General features: G+C 39.6%; 2 protein-coding genes across 4 annotated transcripts; both read left to right on the forward strand.

Moving 5' to 3' along the window:
- Window positions 1-1665: 1665 nt before the first annotated feature.
- Window positions 1666-4187, forward strand: LOC113725053 (membrane steroid-binding protein 1-like). Its single transcript, XM_027248024.2, has 2 exons — window positions 1666-2073; window positions 3571-4187. The coding sequence occupies exons 1-2, from the start codon at window positions 1763-1765 to the stop codon at window positions 3959-3961; spliced, it is 702 nt and encodes a 233-aa protein (XP_027103825.1). The 5' UTR covers window positions 1666-1762; the 3' UTR covers window positions 3962-4187.
- Window positions 4188-11920: 7733 nt separating this feature from the next.
- On the forward strand, window positions 11921-16987 carry LOC113725054 (uncharacterized). Of its 3 annotated transcripts, none has more exons than XM_027248025.2 (7): window positions 11921-12060; window positions 12144-12254; window positions 13931-14068; window positions 14181-14276; window positions 14520-14666; window positions 15388-15469; window positions 15817-16987. In XM_027248025.2, the coding sequence occupies exons 2-7, from the start codon at window positions 12168-12170 to the stop codon at window positions 16746-16748; spliced, it is 1482 nt and encodes a 493-aa protein (XP_027103826.1). In that variant the 5' UTR covers window positions 11921-12060; window positions 12144-12167; the 3' UTR covers window positions 16749-16987. The 3 variants fall into 3 exon arrangements, with proteins under 3 accessions (XP_027103826.1, XP_027103827.1, XP_071929520.1); XM_027248026.2 differs by having other exon boundaries at window positions 14193-14276; XM_072073419.1 differs by having other exon boundaries at window positions 12031-12254.
- The last annotated feature ends 394 nt before the right edge of the window (window positions 16988-17381 follow it).

Consider the following 17381-nt stretch of genomic DNA (forward strand, 5'->3'; position numbering starts at 1 on the left):
CGAATTTAATTTAATCAACTCACACTTGACGTCGACCGAATCTGAATCCTCGAGTCAAACTTTGATTCGTGTGTGGCTCACGAGCGATGGTGACCGAATTTGCTGTGAAAATGAAATTCCCTCAGTGGTAGCCGCTGGGTTGCGATCCGCCTGTCATTGCAGGCCGCCACAGAGAACAGGACAGGATGACCGGCGTTGCCTTCCGACTTCCGAGGGCTGGGGACTGGTCCACCAATTGATTGACCCGCTGCTCAGACTGCAGATAGATGGTAGAAGAAGCAAATAGGATCGTGAATCGCATGCATTTATATGTTTTTAATTTGGGCCCCGTGACGCACGCTACATTTGTAACTTTTCTAGTTTAACGGATCACAGCGATGGTTGTAATGCTTGTCGAGGAAATCAAACACTATATGATTAAAGAATGGAAGGTTAAGTAATAATTTAGGTAGGATACTGTATGACCATAATTTACCCTAGCCTATGACAACTTTTTTCCTACCGTTTGGTACAAGAAAACAAAATAAAAAATATCACAGCTAATTTATGCCTAGGGCGTGGAATCTCACGACTTTCCTCTGTCGTGTATTCAAATAAATAAAAGAAAAAAAAGGTGAAAATATAGCAGAAAAATAAATTAAAAGATTCTGCTTGGATGCTTCCTACCTACATCACCCATCACATGTTATTATCAAATTTTTTTACAGCAGGAGGTGGGTGGGATTTCTGATGTCTTGAGGTTTCAACCAATATCACACATCAAGTTAATTTCTCTTTTTTATGAAATTCTTTTGCGAAATTTTGAAAAAGGAAGAGGTGACAGACATATGTGGAATAATACGTTCTCATTGTACCTAGCAAACATATTATTGCTCCCTAGAATGAAATATATTTTCATGAGTGTAATAGAATGGGGTGTGATTTATTTACTTTTTTTGAACTGATTTTTATAATGATCCTTACAATTTAAAGGTTCGAGCATGGGTTGAGTAGAAGTTGGAAAAAAAAATATAAAGTCCATAAGAAATTGATTTCGAGTATATAGAATTAAATCGGTGTCGTTGTATTGCTCTGCAAATATCTTTTTATTTTTTAAATTTATATCTTTATGGGTTATATAGCATTATGATGTGGTAGTACTATTAGAAATTATTTTTTAAGTGATGGTTTTGTTGAGGTAAACAAAGTGCTCTAGGAATATTTTTAATTAGCAAGTAAATGCGTATTTTAGAATTTTTAAAATTTTGTTGCACAAATAAGAAAAGTAAGTGATATTTTTAAAACCTCAGAGGTATCAGGTGATATTAAGAGAAATTTTAGGTGAGGTTTTGATATTATCCTGCCCTAAGAAAAAGACACCAACCTTAATAGTAGGTCGACCCAACCACCTACCCAGGGCAAAAGAGAGAAATCGTAAATATATAACATTAATGGCCAATTAATAGCAGCAGCTGCAGTATACTCGTATTTATACCCGAAAAAAAGGTAATACTAGTATTACCTGTTAATTTGTCCTGATCGAAACTGCTATGCCAGCCAGGTAATATATGGGACTAAATGTTTTTCGTTTTCTTATTTGGAAAATAATTAAACACTTGACTGAACCTGCAAAATTTCCCATTTTTTTTCAATAAAAATTAATTTGTTGAGAATATTAAAAAGCAATACACACTACAAATATTAATCAGTTCTGTTCTATAGCCCAATTCCTGGTGAAGATATTTTCTTTGTTCTCTGTCAAAATCCTATCCGACCGAAGACCATGGCCCTGCAACTATGGGAGACCCTCAAAGAATCGATCGTAACATACACTGGCCTCTCCCCGGCAACTTTCTTTACAGTGGTTGCGCTGGGTCTTGCCGTTTATTACTTGGTCTCGGGATTATTTGGGTCGTCTGATCAGGGTCATCACCCCAGGCCTAGGGAGTTTGAGGAGCAGGTGGAGCCTTTGCCCCCTCCAGTTCAGCTGGGAGAGGTCACCGAGGAGGTGTTGAAGCAGTATGATGGGGCTGATCCCAAGAAGCCTTTGCTCATGGCAATCAAGGCTCAGATCTATGATGTCTCTCAGAGCAGGTATTTTTCTGTTTCATCTTTTCTGCAGGGTTTAAGGTCTCTGTTGCTTCCCGATTCTCTCTCGTAAAGTTTTTTTTTTTTTTTTTGGGGATGTTTTTGGGATCGTTGGAGTTGACCTCGCATGTTTGAAACAATTCTTCTTGATGTTAAAGTTCTTTTGGCTTTGTTGCTTTCTATTGTATGAAAAAGGTTGAAGCTTTACGGTTGATTTTTCTAAATCTTGCACTGATTTTCGGTTCACTTTGGAATGGTCATATATGTGATGATTCTTTAGATAGAGGTTTTCACTTTTCTGGGATTCTCTTTTGCTTTCTTTGTACTGTTCCTCGTCAAATTGATCCGCTTCATTCGTGCACGAACTTTGTTCGGCCTCCTAAATAGATAGAAATTGTCAAAAGAAAAATAAAAGGGTACGGGAGGGCAAGTGAAAGGATAAAATTTGCTTATGTGACTCTTTTATCACTCATCGGTGATTGTCTGCCTGTGGGACATGAAATTCCTGAACTTCCTTTGAGTGGTTTTCCTAACATCTTTAAGTTGTTTTCTTTTTTGTGCCATTGGTATAGGTTTTTCAAATACTTGTCACGTATTTGATCTTATGATATTCGAAATCTGGATATTGGGATGCGTTATTCGAAATCTGGATCTTGTGTTGCTTAGGGTACTTTTTTGGTAAATCCTTACGTTCACATCCCCAACTTTCTGGCTGTCCGGAAAAGCTTCTGCAATATTATTGTGTATTGCATGGTTTTCTTTTATGTCTTGGTATTTGGGTACAAAGAGCTTTCTCATCGTTAACGAACTGTCTTCTAAGTGTCCAAACGGAGCATCGTCATCCTTGCTTGTGCCGTTCCAATGATTTTATCTTTCAGTTGATTTACTGTTTTCTTTTCTTAATGTACAATGTGACAAAGACTTTGTGATATTAAAGAGAAGGGAGTAGATTTGGTTTTTGGATGGGTTTTGACTTCTTGATGTGTTTACCGAATGTAGAACCAGCTAATTAAAACATGCCGGGGCTACAATCATCTTGAGAAATTCCATTGATGAGACGAAGTATTGAGAGTTATCTACTGCCATCATACCTACATGCAGTGTTACTCTCTTGTATCCTTACATCAAGTTTTTAGCTGGAAAAATCCATGTCAAGACTGCATACTAGTTTACTTGATTTGTTAGCCAATTTAGTTCATCCGATGGCTGCCTGTCTCTTTCTTTTGCACTTGAACCCATCCTTCTCCCTTTCTGTTCCAGTTGCACTCTACTCATAAAATATTCCAACGGAGGAATTTCTGTTGAATATATTCTGTTTTTTATTTTATTTTTCACATCCGCTAATCTCCTTAATTAAGATTAGATCACCAACTTTCTCATTCGTATGCTCCAAAATTATTGTTATTATCTTCTCTAGTGTTATGTTAGATGTCATCAAAGTCATATCAGTACAAAAAGCATTATAACCGATACTCCTTTTCATGGATACTTTTCTGTTGGCAGGGTTTTCTATGGACCTGGTGGACCTTATCATCTTTTTGCAGGAAAGGATGCTAGTAGAGCCCTTGCAAAGATGTCTTTTGATGAAAAGGATCTCACTGGTGATATCTCTGACCTTGGTGTATTTGAGCTCGAGGCCTTGCAAGATTGGGAGTACAAGTTCATGAGCAAGTACGTGAAAGTAGGAACTGTGAAGAAGACCGTGCCTGTGAGTGATGACGTAGCGAATGGTGAAGCTGCAGAAAGTACCAGTGAGGCTACAACTGATGATAAGAAGCCTGCAGAAGCTTCTGATCGTGATGTTGCAGAGGCCACAGAGGGACGTCCATCAGAAAGTGCTGCTGCAGAAGCTGTTGAAAGCAAAACTGATGGTGATGCTGACAAAAAAGAGTAAGTGCGGCGGAGCATTACTGAGGCCTGAATGGGTAGCTAAGGGATTCCAGTTTCTATAAATGTGTAGAAGAAGAGGTTTACATGTTGTATCAACTTGTTATCCTGTTTTGCAAACATTTCCTAGTAGGATGCTCCTTACATTCAAACATGGATGTCTAGTTTGTTGTATTAAGATAATAATCAGGCAGAATACACCTGAATCCTGAGTTGCCCATTTTGAACTTACATATCTTTGCTTGCTCAGCTAACTTTGGATATGTTGGAAGTTGAAATTCATGTGGATTTCTGGTGGTGATCGGTAATGAGAAGAATTTCATCCTTTCAAGACTTCGAGGTTTCTTTGTTACGCGAGCCGTCATGCAAAGCCTTAACAGGGAAATGTCTTGGGCTCATCAGAAACTCCAATTGGGCTCTATAGCTTTGTAAAAATTTTAAACTCTTTTGTGTGTTTACAGGACCACCCGTATTGGTCCTGAAATTGGTCGAATCTATTACGATTGTCCTCTGTGACAAACTTCTTTAGACTGCCATTTCAGTGCTTGGAGGACTGCGGTGTGGTAGATAACCCACCAATTTAACAAAACTTACATATGAGGGCTCCTTGATTTTTGGACAGCACGAGAAAAAATTAGGGACATGATATTATCAATCCTCAAAAAATTTCAAGCACTCTTTCTCCCCCCCCCCCCCCTTTTTTTGTTGCATTAGATGAAGTTTATGGGGTGTGTGAGATTTTCTGAAGAGTATTTATATCATTTCTCACAAATTATGATTGGTTTGGTGCATTTATGGCATATTATGGTAATTTTGTAAAGTTTGTACCAAGCCCGGAACATATACTCCGCAACGACGACTATCAGAAATGTGTAGTATATCATTGCCATGCACGTCTGCGGTGCAAAAATGGGCGCATTAATAGAAGAAGTGGATGAATGAATGGGAAAATGGAAGTCTCATGTCAGCGTCAGATGTCAGTACGATTGATTCTTCATCTACCTCCTCCTCTCTCTTCAATCAGTGTCCTCATCTCATCTCTAGCGATAATGCTGCTGTGTCCATCCTGGTCTCTGATGATCCACTCCTTTAATTTGACCATGGTGAGGGGGCTTATCCTATCAAGTTTAACAGCAACGGGTTCCAGTGGCCATGGAGCTTGGAAGCTCTTCAATTCAAGCTCTCTGAATAATACTAGGCCCTGGGTTGGGCTGCTGCTGAAGCTAGTGATCGAATGAAAGTGTTATAGGCCGCATCTGGGGTTGAAGAGTCTAACAGCTCCTGCATAAGGACGCAAACAAGTCGAGTTGAGTCGAGTTTTGGGATAATCGAGTCGAATCTTAACTTAATTTTATCGAGTTCGAACTCGATGAGTTGCCAATTTAAAATTTGAGCTGAAGCTCGAAAAAATAAAAAAAAAATTATTTTTTATTTTTTTTAAAATAAATAAAATAATATTTTTTCTTAATAAATAATAAAATATTACTAGAATATATATATAATTTTACTATTAAAATAATATATATATATATATATAAATATACTCAGCTCGGGAACTAACGAGTTTAATATTTTGAACTCAAATTCGATTTGATTAGCTCCGAGTTGAGTTTTGACTAGAGTCACTCGCAAGAGTTTAATTCGTTTGCAACCTTAGCATTTAATTCGTTTGCACCTTACTCCTCCTGCACATTCAGCAACAAGGTTGGTCACAATTTACGCACCACATTGCTCCCCGCGGGGCTGGACAAATCCACTTCACAGGGGATGATGATGTTTTTTCCATGGCCAAGTGGTTTTCAATCTCCACAAGCGAATAAGCCTCTCTTCCACTTTCAGCCGCAGTAATTAAATTTGGTGCTTGCTTGTAGTCATATCATACATCACAATCAACTTAAGACGTGCAAACTTGAAGCTGTGGTTCATTGCTACTTAATTTGCGGTCTTTGGACTTTGGAACTCTTATTACAGCAACTGTATCCAAATTAGACAGAAAGCTGTAAACGCATGGAATCTTATTTCTTGAAGTCTCTCTTCCTGCAGTCGTATGAGCAAATTATACGACGGGTGGATATCCCATCTATAGATAAAGAAGCTGATGGTTGCGACTAGCCCACAATTCACCGGGGCAAGAAAGCCTCATTAGCTGCGTTGTTTACATATTTCTGGATAGAAACTGCATGCGTTTGGCAATTGACATACGCAAATGCCGCTGGTACCGAGACGGCTGTGAAAAGAAATGGCAAAGGTGGTGGAAGCGTTGGAAATAAAAGAGTTCAGTTCTCCAAATCTGACCTTTTAATAACTCTACAATAATACGTCTACTTAATTAGGTGGGAATTGAAAGACAAGACTAGGAATCTTGTACGACGTGAAAAGTTATTATTGTATGCAAATCCTGCTCTCATGTCAGTCTTGCAACGTGAGGCTAGCTCCTAACCTCCTAGTAGATAAAACAAAAAAAAAAATGGAAAATGCTAAATAAGCATTATTCTGATTTCTAACCTATTGTTCGTGTAGTCGTACTATACGACAAAAGAATAGATAGTTTACTCACTTGATTTTAGGGATTTTCATATTTGCACCCGTTGCTTTGTCATGTCATGATTTCATTGGCGGACATAGCAAAGGAAGTCGATTGTTAAGCATGACTTCTTTTTTTTTTTTTTTGGCGGCTGTGACTGCTCACCAGGTGGTGGATTAAGTATGCCAAACAACTCAAGGGGCAAGTCAACAGCGCTTTATTCCTCGCGACAAGCTATTTCTACCGTAATGATCCGTAGGAATAAAGTTTGGACAATTTGGTTTAATTAGCATCGCCGAGGATATTTCGTTGTGTTTCTGTGTTGGATTTCATTTCAAACAACTTTCAAGGACAGATTGTCTTTAAGGTTATGGAGTTTCGTTGACTCTTTCTTTCCTTTTTATTTCCCATGTTTAGTGGTGGAATTTGGAACTGATTCATAAGATGACCGGAACGCCCTAACCTTAGCAAGTCAGGATATTACATTACAGTGTGGCCAAATGGCGCCCATGGATTATAACATCATGAAAATATACGTGATTCGACTGCCAAAAACGCGATCTGAGCTAAACGGCCACGAGTGGAGCGAATAGAGGGTGGCCGAGCTGATGGGGAGAAGCTGAACGAGCTATCCTGCAGTGAAAAATGATTAGAGGGGCTAGTTTTCCGGAGCAGTTCCGACGGTCAAGTCAGTAAGAGCCTGAGAATAAAGTAACAATGGAAAGTGCTGTTGATGGCATATCTTGTGTTGCCTTATGGTGCTGTATTTATAGGCTTGTGGATAATAGTTTCCTTGTAGGATTAGAAGTTCGGCTGGAGAGGGAGTCCTTCTAGGGCTCCATCGGCTAGCTCCGAAGGATTCGGAGGCTGCGGCCCATCAGGCCCATCCAGCGAGGAGGCGGCAAGCATGCGCGAGCTGGCATCCCTCCTGTCCGAACTGACAGGTCACCATGTTCGAACTGACACGTGGCTCAGGTGAATTTGCTCCTCTACAATACCAAAAGGGGAAAAAAAGAAGATGTTGAAGTTGTATCAAGTCGAACTGTCAGTTGCAAAAAAAAAAAGGGGTAAAAAAAAAAAAAAAAGAACACAAGAAACAAAAACTAGGAATATTAGATTTGCTAGTATATATTTTTTTCTTTCTAACATTTTCTTACGAAAGTAAGAATTTTGGCAAATAAATCTAACTCCCCACAGTAACTCCAAAAGCCGGTAACTTTGGGAGTCATGTGAGGGACTTATAAATCTAAACTCCAACCCCCCCCCAATACCGATGTGGGATGAAAAACCCCACAGGGTGCCCCGCTGCTAAGAAGTAAAGATCCCCCAAGCCCCTGAGAATGAGTTTTCTTTCTAACATTTTCTTACAAAAGTAAGAATTTCGGCAAATAAATTTAACTCCCCACAGTAACTCCAAAAACCGGTAAGATTTGCTAATATATTGGTTATCATGTGATGGAGTAAGGTGAGGGAGAAGCCTGCAAGATGACATCAGGTCGGCTCCACTTCAAATGGTTGGCAAATCATATATATATTAGGACTTGCTTTCCATCTTACACAACGCCTACCTATCTATCTCATTCTCTTAGGAATGGTAATGGAACCGGGCTTGTTATAACATAACATGGGGGAGGCGCACAAAGTCTGAAAAATAGGGCAGAAAAGGATCGGATCCAGCAATTGTTTTGTGTCTGCATTGCAGCCATAATTAAAGAATGGGGATGAGATGCTGTGACTATCGAAGCGCAATAGTGGCATGCTTAAGCATTTGTAGAGAAGACTTGCGATAAATTTCTTGTTCTTTAATAATTTATAATACAATAATAGGCGGGGAGCGAGGTCAGCGGTGCACGTACGTCTAGCTCTAGCAGCAGTGGACTTTCATAAAACCTGCAGGCTATATAGCCGTAAGCCGTGCGTTAATGACCATTTCATTTCTTCCCATTTTTTTTTCTTTACCCTACCTCCCATCCCATCCTTCCTCCTTCTCATATCTATCTTTCTCACCTTCAAATTTCAGGCACAGAATTAATTTAATATAATTTTGTTCATTAATGAATTCTTAAAAAGTTAAAACTTTTTTTCCTATTACATGGCTAACTTGAACTACTAGTAGTACTGTATTAATCACAATTAGGATCTCTTCAAAGGGATACTTAGAACATGCATTGCCAGCAAAATAACCCTGGATCAACCGTCCGTTGAATTGTCAGAATATCTTTCGACCTATGATGACAAATACTCTGCTACTAGTACAATTCTATGGACCCGGACATATATATATATCCCTCTCAATCCTCCCATAAAATAACGTGTCATCCTGTTTTGGAGATATTAGTAGAGATAGACTTGCTTGATTTAAACGGAAACGAAGAAGCCAGCTCAGCTCTCCCTGAATATTTCTGAAATATTTAATACGTTTTGACTTTGATAACATAGTTAAATATTCCGCATTTGCTGGCTGATATAGTTACGTGGCAGCTGTTCATGATCAGCGCAAGCTGGCTCTTATCCCATAAATTGAACTTCTAGTCTGCAATCGTTAATTGCCTAACTAACAACTCCTCCCCAAAGCTGGCTTGTAAGGTTTAATTAATTATAAGCAGTACTCTCATCTCAGGTCTCCAGTCTGAAAGAGTAACCACAATGCAAAGTCGTGCTTGTTTGACTTTGATCCTCCTTGTTTTGATGATGCTGCTGCTGTCATCTGGTTGCCGATGCAGCCGGGGTTTTCCAGCACATGAAGATAAAGAAGAAGCAGAAACCAGACGTATCAGAACCAAATTCCTGGCCACATTTTTCAGGCACTTTGGAGTTATTCCCGAGTATGCAGATGACAAGAAGAAGGAGATTCACGTGGTCTCCCGCCGCCTTGTTCCCTGCGGACCAAACCCTCTTCACAACTGATCGTAAGGTTATTCGACTCAAAAGATCCATAATCTTCACCTCCTCAGACACCCTTCCACATCGAAATCCGCTACTCTAAGGGCTATCACATACTGGCGATCCTTCGTTAACAATAGCATAGATATGTTCACAAGTTTCAAAAGTTGTGCTAGGCATTAGACGCTTGACAAGTACTCCGTTGTTTACGGTCTCTCTGAATATTCCGGTTCTTCGTTTTGAAAGCCAGCTACCAAACTATACTGCAGTAGATCAAAGATTTATACTTTGATGAGTGATTATATACATGCTTCATATATACCAGAGAAGTAGCTAGGGTATTTATACTTTTTGCGCCATGCGGAAAATCAAAAGATTTGGGGGTGGTTAATATATGCCAGATGAATTTGTTTTGAACAGTAATATTTGTTGTGTTCAGAGATTTGAGTCAAGAAAGCAATAGTCGGATGGTCTTGCTCTATTGTAATCCATGGATATTTTTTTTGCTGTATATACTATGATGATACAGAATCTCTAGGTGATTGATTGTTCAATGATTATTGAGTTCAAGCAGAAACTTTACATAATTATGAGTATGTAAAGAAATATTGAGTTCACAAAAGCAAGGGAGATGCATGGTTTTACCGGGGGCTCTATATAACTTGTCCACATCACCTAATTCCGTTTCTGGAGCAACAATAATAATATTACTGATGGAAGCAAAATGGAAAGCACAAATTAAGACTTACAAAAGGCCATGCATGTTTAGGAATGAAGTGGTTTCCTAATTCATTTGTCCTGACTCATGATGCCTAGTCTAATTTTAAGAGAGACTTAATTAATTAGCCAGGCTCTCGCTTTTTAACAGCAAATTATGCATGAAGTACTAATTCATGCAACGGCTAAAACTTGCGAAAACACAAGTTCAAGTATATATATGTAGAATCCACCATGAACTTGGCTTGTAATTAAGTAGGATTTCGAAATTGGGAGAGATCAGAGATAGGCTAGCTGTGCAGAACTACAGCGTACGATTCGCTTGTGCAATGTACCATTGGAAGTCATGTTGGAAGGGTTGAAGAAGACGTAGGAGAAGTTGGGTTGGGACTTGGGACGTGGGACTTGGGACTAAGAAAGACGAAATTAATAAACCTCCTCTGGGCTCTCGGCTCAAGACTGAAGAAGAAGAAGCAGCTGCATCCCAGGCGTCACACACAACAATATACAAGATCCTACAAAATTACAACCAACTCAGCTTTTATTTTAATTTTTTCTTGATTTTTTTTCTTAATTTATATGGTCTATTGGGCTGTCAGGCAAATTCTTGTTTTCTGGACGCGATTGGCCTGTAATTCAATGTGCTTGCTCAACGATAACGAGTCCCGGCGATAATTCAATCTTTAGAAAATATACCCAATTAAGTACTGGTTAACTAATTGAACTATTGCAGTCTATTAGTTAACTAACTTTTCTTTTGGGGGGTTGTTCCTTATCAATGACTACGGCTTAATTTTGATAATACTCCCGTACACATTTTAAATCTATATATTTTTGTAATGAGGCACTACTCCAAGCGTATTACAAGTAACTTGAATCTAGTGGACACAAGGAAAGGAAGGAAGTCCGTCCCTTTTTCTCTCGAGCCAAGGATCAACAATACACACACAGTTAGATTAAACACTCAGCGGGAACCGAAAAAATTTTCTCTCGAGCCAAGGATCAACAATACACACACAGTTAGATTAAACACTCAGCGGGAACCGAAAAAACGATTCAAACGGACAATCTAAGAAGGATCCATAAAGCAACTGAATTCAGCCAATTGGTAACTGAACCGATCACTTGTGAACCTTAAATCCAGAGACTAATGCCCCACGATCTCTCGATGTGGGACGGACGACCCTGAACCCCCTCCCCCAAGGGCACCTTCGCCACATTGGTGGTTCTTTTTCCTCGAGTCAAGATCAACAACACACACACAATTAAATTAAACACTAAGCGTGAATCGAAAAAACGGTCCTAATGATACTACTACTACTACTACTATAAAAAGTCTTTAGGGTAGCCCAGGCCAGGTAGGATAAAGGGGCCATGAGTGCAGAAGGCGTGAAAAAAGAAAGAGGAGCACGCACAACAAAGCACGAGTGAGTGAGGGAGTACTTGGTACTTAATACTACACTAATACTTAGAAGTGAAACAAAAGGAGGAGGCTGTGTTTGGGGGGTTTTGACACTTGACAGACATGTTTGATGTGTCTGGGGGGTTTTGTGGGAGCACTTGCCACAGACAAAGGTTGGGAACACGTGGCTGCGAACACCTTCCATTTGTTAAATTTGCAAGTTGCAAAACCCCAAACCCAGACGCCCCCGCCCAACCCGCCCACACGAACTAAAAGACGGTCCCTCCCCACGCCATCACGCTCTCCTCGCCATCTTTAGCCGCTCGCATCACTCGACCGCTGCTACTTTAGTTTCAGTTACAATTCGAGAGTGTCTGAGAGAGATTGTGACGAGAGAAAAGAAGACAAGATAGTGGGAATCGCCCAGCTCAGCCTCCTTCCCTCCCCAGCCCATCGTAATTTGTGTGGAAACCCACAATAATACCCACCGACCCACCACATATATAATAATAATCACACTCTTCGCTTCATACGTCTAAGTAGATGTTCCTCCCTTTGCAATTACCGCTGCGCAGGAGAGGTTAGGGAGGTTCTTTTCCTTTATTTTTTTTCTTGGTAGTTTTTTGTTTTGGTTAACATTCTTCAGTTTTTGGGGGACTGTAGAAGGAGAGGTGGAGATTCCGGTGAATGGGGCACGAGAAGTCGTCCGATGACTGGCTCCCTGCTGGTTGGAAGGTCGAAGTTAGAGTCCGCAAGACTGGAAAAAAAGACAAGGTTTCTACTACTCTACCTCTCTTCATGTTTTACCTGTTTCCGCACTCCTCCTCCGCGCCCCCCCCCCCCCCCCCCCACAAAAACGAAAAAAAGGGCCTTTATATATATATTTCACATTTTTCTTTTGTTTATTTTTTGTCTTGGCCTTGAAATGTTCACCAAATTGGGGTTTTGATAATTCTGCCTGTTTGCTGCAATTCTGGACCTTTCTTTTTTAAAAACGTTTGTTTCTACATAAAAATAGTACAATTTTGTTATTTAAGCCCTCCTAGGCTCCTACTGCTTTGATTTGATCAATCTGATGAAGGGTATACAATTAGTTGGTGCAAATGTGCCTTGATCCTCCTTGCATGTTAGAGAAAACCACGATTGCTTGAAGCCTCTGATTGCATGTGCAAGTTAATGGATTTATACCCCTACCTATACCAATGTAGCGAGATTTAAATGGTTGAGTTGGGCGGTTCTTCCATTTAAGTTGAAATCTAAACCAAGAATATAGGCTAGGAGTTTGCAGTAAGTTCCAAGGGGAATTTTTGCCAGCAGAATCAATCGAAAAGATTTTGTACCCAAAATGCGTTATATTCAATGACCAGAACGAGGGGCGGAAAAAGAAAAAAAAAAACAGAGATCATTTATGGGATGGAATGCTGCATGTATCATGCGTTTAGCCTTTGCTTTCTTGTTTCTAAAGCTGCTTGTTACTTGTATTTTCACAGCTCCAAGTTTGGACCTACTGCGTCTTGGTGCAGTTCTATTCCAGAAAAGATTATTATTAGGGATCTACTTTACCTGGAATCTGCTTTGGTTTAATGACTCGTTATATCATAAGACAGAAGTCAATGCATGTGTTGAGTGTTCTAGGTTAGGGATTTCCTTTTGCCCTTTTGAACATTCACATACTCTTTCTTTAGGAGAAATTCCTTCGTGGTGTTACTTGAAAGGATAACACGAGCATGTGTCCCATGAGCTTCTCCTAATGTAGTGCTACAGTTACCGTTGAAAATACATTGCTGTTGGTTCGAAATTCCCGAGGCCCCACTGTATCTAACAGATTCACCTATTGCTAATTTGTACCAAAAAACAGCATGACAATTCATAAGGGTGGCAAACCATGCCCGTCATTTTCAATTTCTGAGGCTCACTCAACTTAAAACCTAGAAATCACGTTTTTCCATGTAAGCTATAGTAGGCGCTACATTATCTATGGTAAGCAAAGAAATTTCCAGTTGCAGGCATGTCTTGGAATCTTTTGATTTGCCATTTTTAAGAGTGAGGATAGATATAGAGCATATGATAGAAATGGAGACAAGCGTAAACTGATTACTCAGTTTCGGAGGAGGAGGGACAAAGGGAAGGCAGGGCTAAAAGTTTCAGTTATCAAAACTGAGTTGGTTATTGATTATTAATTCCTCTTGAGATGTCAAGCTATGAAGATTATTTGTTTTGGTCATTGCATTAATGGCTCTATGAACTTTATATTCTAAATTTTTGAGTTCATAAGGATCTTACTTGGCATGAAACTTGTCCCATTTATTTTTTCTTCCTAATGATAGCAGAAATTTTCCGTGTTTTAACTGATGAATCTTTGAAAGAGAGAACCATCAGAGATTTTGCTTTTTTTTTTTCCTTTTTGACTTTTATATTATACTGAAAATAGTGGTATTGATCTATTCCAGTGTTATGTTGATCCCTCAAATGAACGAAAATTCTATTCCAAGCCTGAAGTTCTTCGGTATCTCAAGGATGTCGGAGTCAGCCAACCTGTACATGAGGAGACTCAGAACAAAAGCATCAGCAGCCGTCTTGCAATAAAAGTTTGTAAAACCGTTATTGCCCTGTTTTTGTTTCTTGTTTCATAAAATTTAATGGATCTTATTAAGTCTACTACTCCATTTTAGCAAGGTTTTTGATTGTTACCAAATTTAGTTTGTTGTGAAGGAGGAAGCTGCAGAAGGATTACCTGCAGGCTGGATCAAAGAAACAAGAGTTACGCAGAAGGGTAATAAAATCAGGAGAGATCCGGTACTGTGTCTCCAGTAACTTTCTCTCTCTCCTTTTCAACGTCAAATGCCTGGCTTGAAATGTTGCTGTGATGGTTGTCAATATTTATTAGTTACTATAGACCTAAACAACTCAACTTGTTGAGATACTCGGGTATATTTGCTATTCTTGACATTGTTGAGTCTTGACTCTTGGCTTAATATGTATTCAGTTATACTCATGCTGGGAATTGTATTGACTGTCATTGATGTTTAACTTCTCCAGTACTACATTGATCCTGAAAGTGGTCATCTCTTCCGCTCTATGAAGGAAGTTTTCCGCTACCTTGATACTGGAAAGATGGGAGGGCTGGCATCAATGGGCAATGAACAAAGCTCTATCAACCTGGAGTCAAGAGATAATTCTTTACCAGTGAGTTGCTCCCTTTCTTTTCCTGTACTTTTCTTTACTGGATTAAACCTTTGTTCATTTGAATTGGAGAGACAGATGCCGTTTGATGAGACAATTAGCTAGTTTCCTTGAGAGCACAAGCCGAGAAAATTGATGTAAATGATTATATAACTGAAAGTCACACTTAGGTGCAAGAGGTTTCAGTTGCGGAGAAAGCACTTTTAAAGTTCTGGTGCATTTATTTTCTGCATTCCACTATTTTGGCTCCAACTGAGCTGTCTTTTTAGTGGTTCCTTGCTTTTAATGGTAAAATGCTCAGGAGAGCTCTCTGAGTTTTTTTTTGGTGATTAATTTTTTATTTTATGTGTTTCTTATAAAATTTTTATGGGTAGTAAAGGCTACATTTTCTTTTGATTTATGGGCTTAATGATGTTTTGGATCCAGCTGCTTCCCTATTTGGTGGTGTTTCTTTGGTTATCTAGCTGTTCGATGGTGGATGAATTTTGATCTTCATTACATCTTTTAACATTCTGTATATTTGTAGCTTCAGAAATCGCAGCAACTTTTGATTTCTTCCCTTCTGTAGGGGATAATAACAGATCAAACTGTCATACAAAGTGCATTATTTCTCAAAATAGCGTCCCCTTGTGAAACCTTTATTGCTGTTTTTCTTCTTCTTCTTCCTTAGTGATGCGTGAATTCTTGAAAATGGTCACAAGTTTGTGGTATTTCTTTGCCTCAGTCTTCTGTTGAAATTGAAGAGAAGAGAACAGCTGACAGCAAAGCAGAGAAACAGTTTATTGGGAATGAAATTCAGAAATCAGGTGCTTCACATTCCTTTTTGTTTCACAGTTGGCAACGCCGACTGTATAAAATTTCTGAGTTATCTGTTGATTGTGGACATGTAGACTCTCCTCTTATGGTCCATTACTCTTTTAAGTTAAAGTAGTGCAAATGCTTTCTGACTATTATTTTCTAATTTTTGGTGGGGAGTTGGGGGGGGACGGGTGGAGTAAAATACACCATTAAGCATGCACCACCTTTGCTATTAGAAAAACAGCTGTGTATGTGTAGCAGTTAAATAGATGTCTTTATGACACTTTAATATGTGAAGCTCGTTTGCTGCATCTGCTTAACCATATGTTTCTTTTGGAACGTGCTGATCCTGCAGAAACTGCTGCTATCGATAATGATAACCTGCCAGAGGCCAATAAGTTAAAAGAGAGAGAAAAGAAGGAAAGCTCTTCTGAAAGTACTACTGTAACTGAGGTCCTTGTTGAAAATTCACATACAGGAATTGGTTTGCAAGCAACCAATCGCAAGAAGAGAAAATTGAATGACAAGAAGGGGGCTGATTTGCCTCGCAGAACTTCAAAAAGACTTGCTGGCGTTAGAGTTAATCTCTCACTGGAGTCAAATTCACATACTCGAGTTCGTCGAGCTGCAGGAAGACAGATGACTGAGACAGAAGTCAATTGTGCTGACAAAGGTGACAACATAGCTGATGTACAGGAACAAGTTGAAAGGGTGACAATTGGGACCGAAGCTGCTGATAGTAAGCAAGACAGCGTTGATGCTTTGCCTCCCAGAGATGTTACTTTCCCAGAAGAGCTTGTGAAGCTGGGGGTTGCTGATTGTAAGGGTGATGAGAAGCCAGAAGCGCCTCTTGGGATTTGTCTGAAGGATTTGTGCCAGGATCCATGCATTGAATTTGCCATCAAAACTCTTATGGGTGCAATACCAATAGGAGATGAGACCAAGGTTTCTATGAATCAGGGGTCTTCATCAAATTTGCCTGATGCAGTTCCTGGTTCCTGTATGGACTCTTCCTCAAATCTGCCTGATGCAGTTCCTGGTTCCTCTGTGGACTCGCCTTCTAAGGACATATGGTCAGACCCATGCTTTGAGTTTGCGGTGAAGACGCTGACTGGTGAGATTGATACAAATATGGAGACCATACAGCGGCAGCCACCACATAACTCATCAGAAACCATAGAGAGTGGGTTAACAAATAATTCTATGTCAGCTGGAGTTAGCCATGCCAGTGTTTCATCTAGGCATTCTAGTGTAGCAGAGTTCCCCGTTCATAAGCAAAGGCTTTGATGGCTTCTAGTTTAGCCCGTCTTTAGTTAAATGGGTCTGTGTAGAGGTAGGTTGGGGGTCATGTCGTTTGCCATGCCTGCCCCTTGACTAAATCTTTGTATGGTTAAGAGTCTTTAGACCTTAGATGCATCATGTGGAGGGTCTCTTGCTTTGCATGTGTAGATCATTGTGTTGTTGACTGTTGTGACCTTGTAAAAGCTTTAGTTGTACAAACAATCTGTTGCTCTCTTCTTTCCCGATGACTGTTGTATCTTCAATTTTCTCTCCTTCCCGGGAGAGGACGTTAGAGAAAACTTCTATCTACCATAACTGAGATAGTGGTTATGTCGCCATGGTATTCAGCCAAGCTCACTGTCGTGTGTTAAGCGTTTTGTGTAGTAATTTTAAAGCTCTCCTTCAAATCAATTGCTACGTGAGAGGAATTTGTACGTTCAACTGCGCGTCCGGTAGGGTACTCGTCAAGGAAAACAAGTGAAATAAACAAGAAAAACACACCATATAAGGAACTCGTGTGACGTAAACAAGAAATTAAAGGTGTAGAACAAAAAGAGTAAAAAGGACAAAAGAAGAGCCATTCCGTGGCATTTGTTATAGGGATATAATTTCAGAAGCCTCTAACATGTTTGTTTGGAT

This window comes from Coffea arabica, chromosome 2c (assembly GCF_036785885.1).
Source record: "Coffea arabica cultivar ET-39 chromosome 2c, Coffea Arabica ET-39 HiFi, whole genome shotgun sequence".
In the NCBI taxonomy this organism is placed as follows: domain Eukaryota; kingdom Viridiplantae; phylum Streptophyta; class Magnoliopsida; order Gentianales; family Rubiaceae; genus Coffea; species Coffea arabica.

Coding starts and splice junctions, on each gene's coding strand:
- LOC113725053 (XM_027248024.2), top strand. CDS start 1,763: ATGGCCCTGCAACTATGGGAGACCCTCAAAGAATCGATCGTAACATAC. Junction 2,074..3,570: donor TATGATGTCTCTCAGAGCAG/GTATTTTTCTGT, acceptor TTCTGTTGGCAG/GGTTTTCTATGGACCTGGTG.
- LOC113725054 (XM_027248025.2), top strand. CDS start 12,168: ATGGGGCACGAGAAGTCGTCCGATGACTGGCTCCCTGCTGGTTGGAAG. Junction 12,255..13,930: donor AGACTGGAAAAAAAGACAAG/GTTTCTACTACT, acceptor GATCTATTCCAG/TGTTATGTTGATCCCTCAAA. Junction 15,470..15,816: donor GAATGAAATTCAGAAATCAG/GTGCTTCACATT, acceptor CTGATCCTGCAG/AAACTGCTGCTATCGATAAT.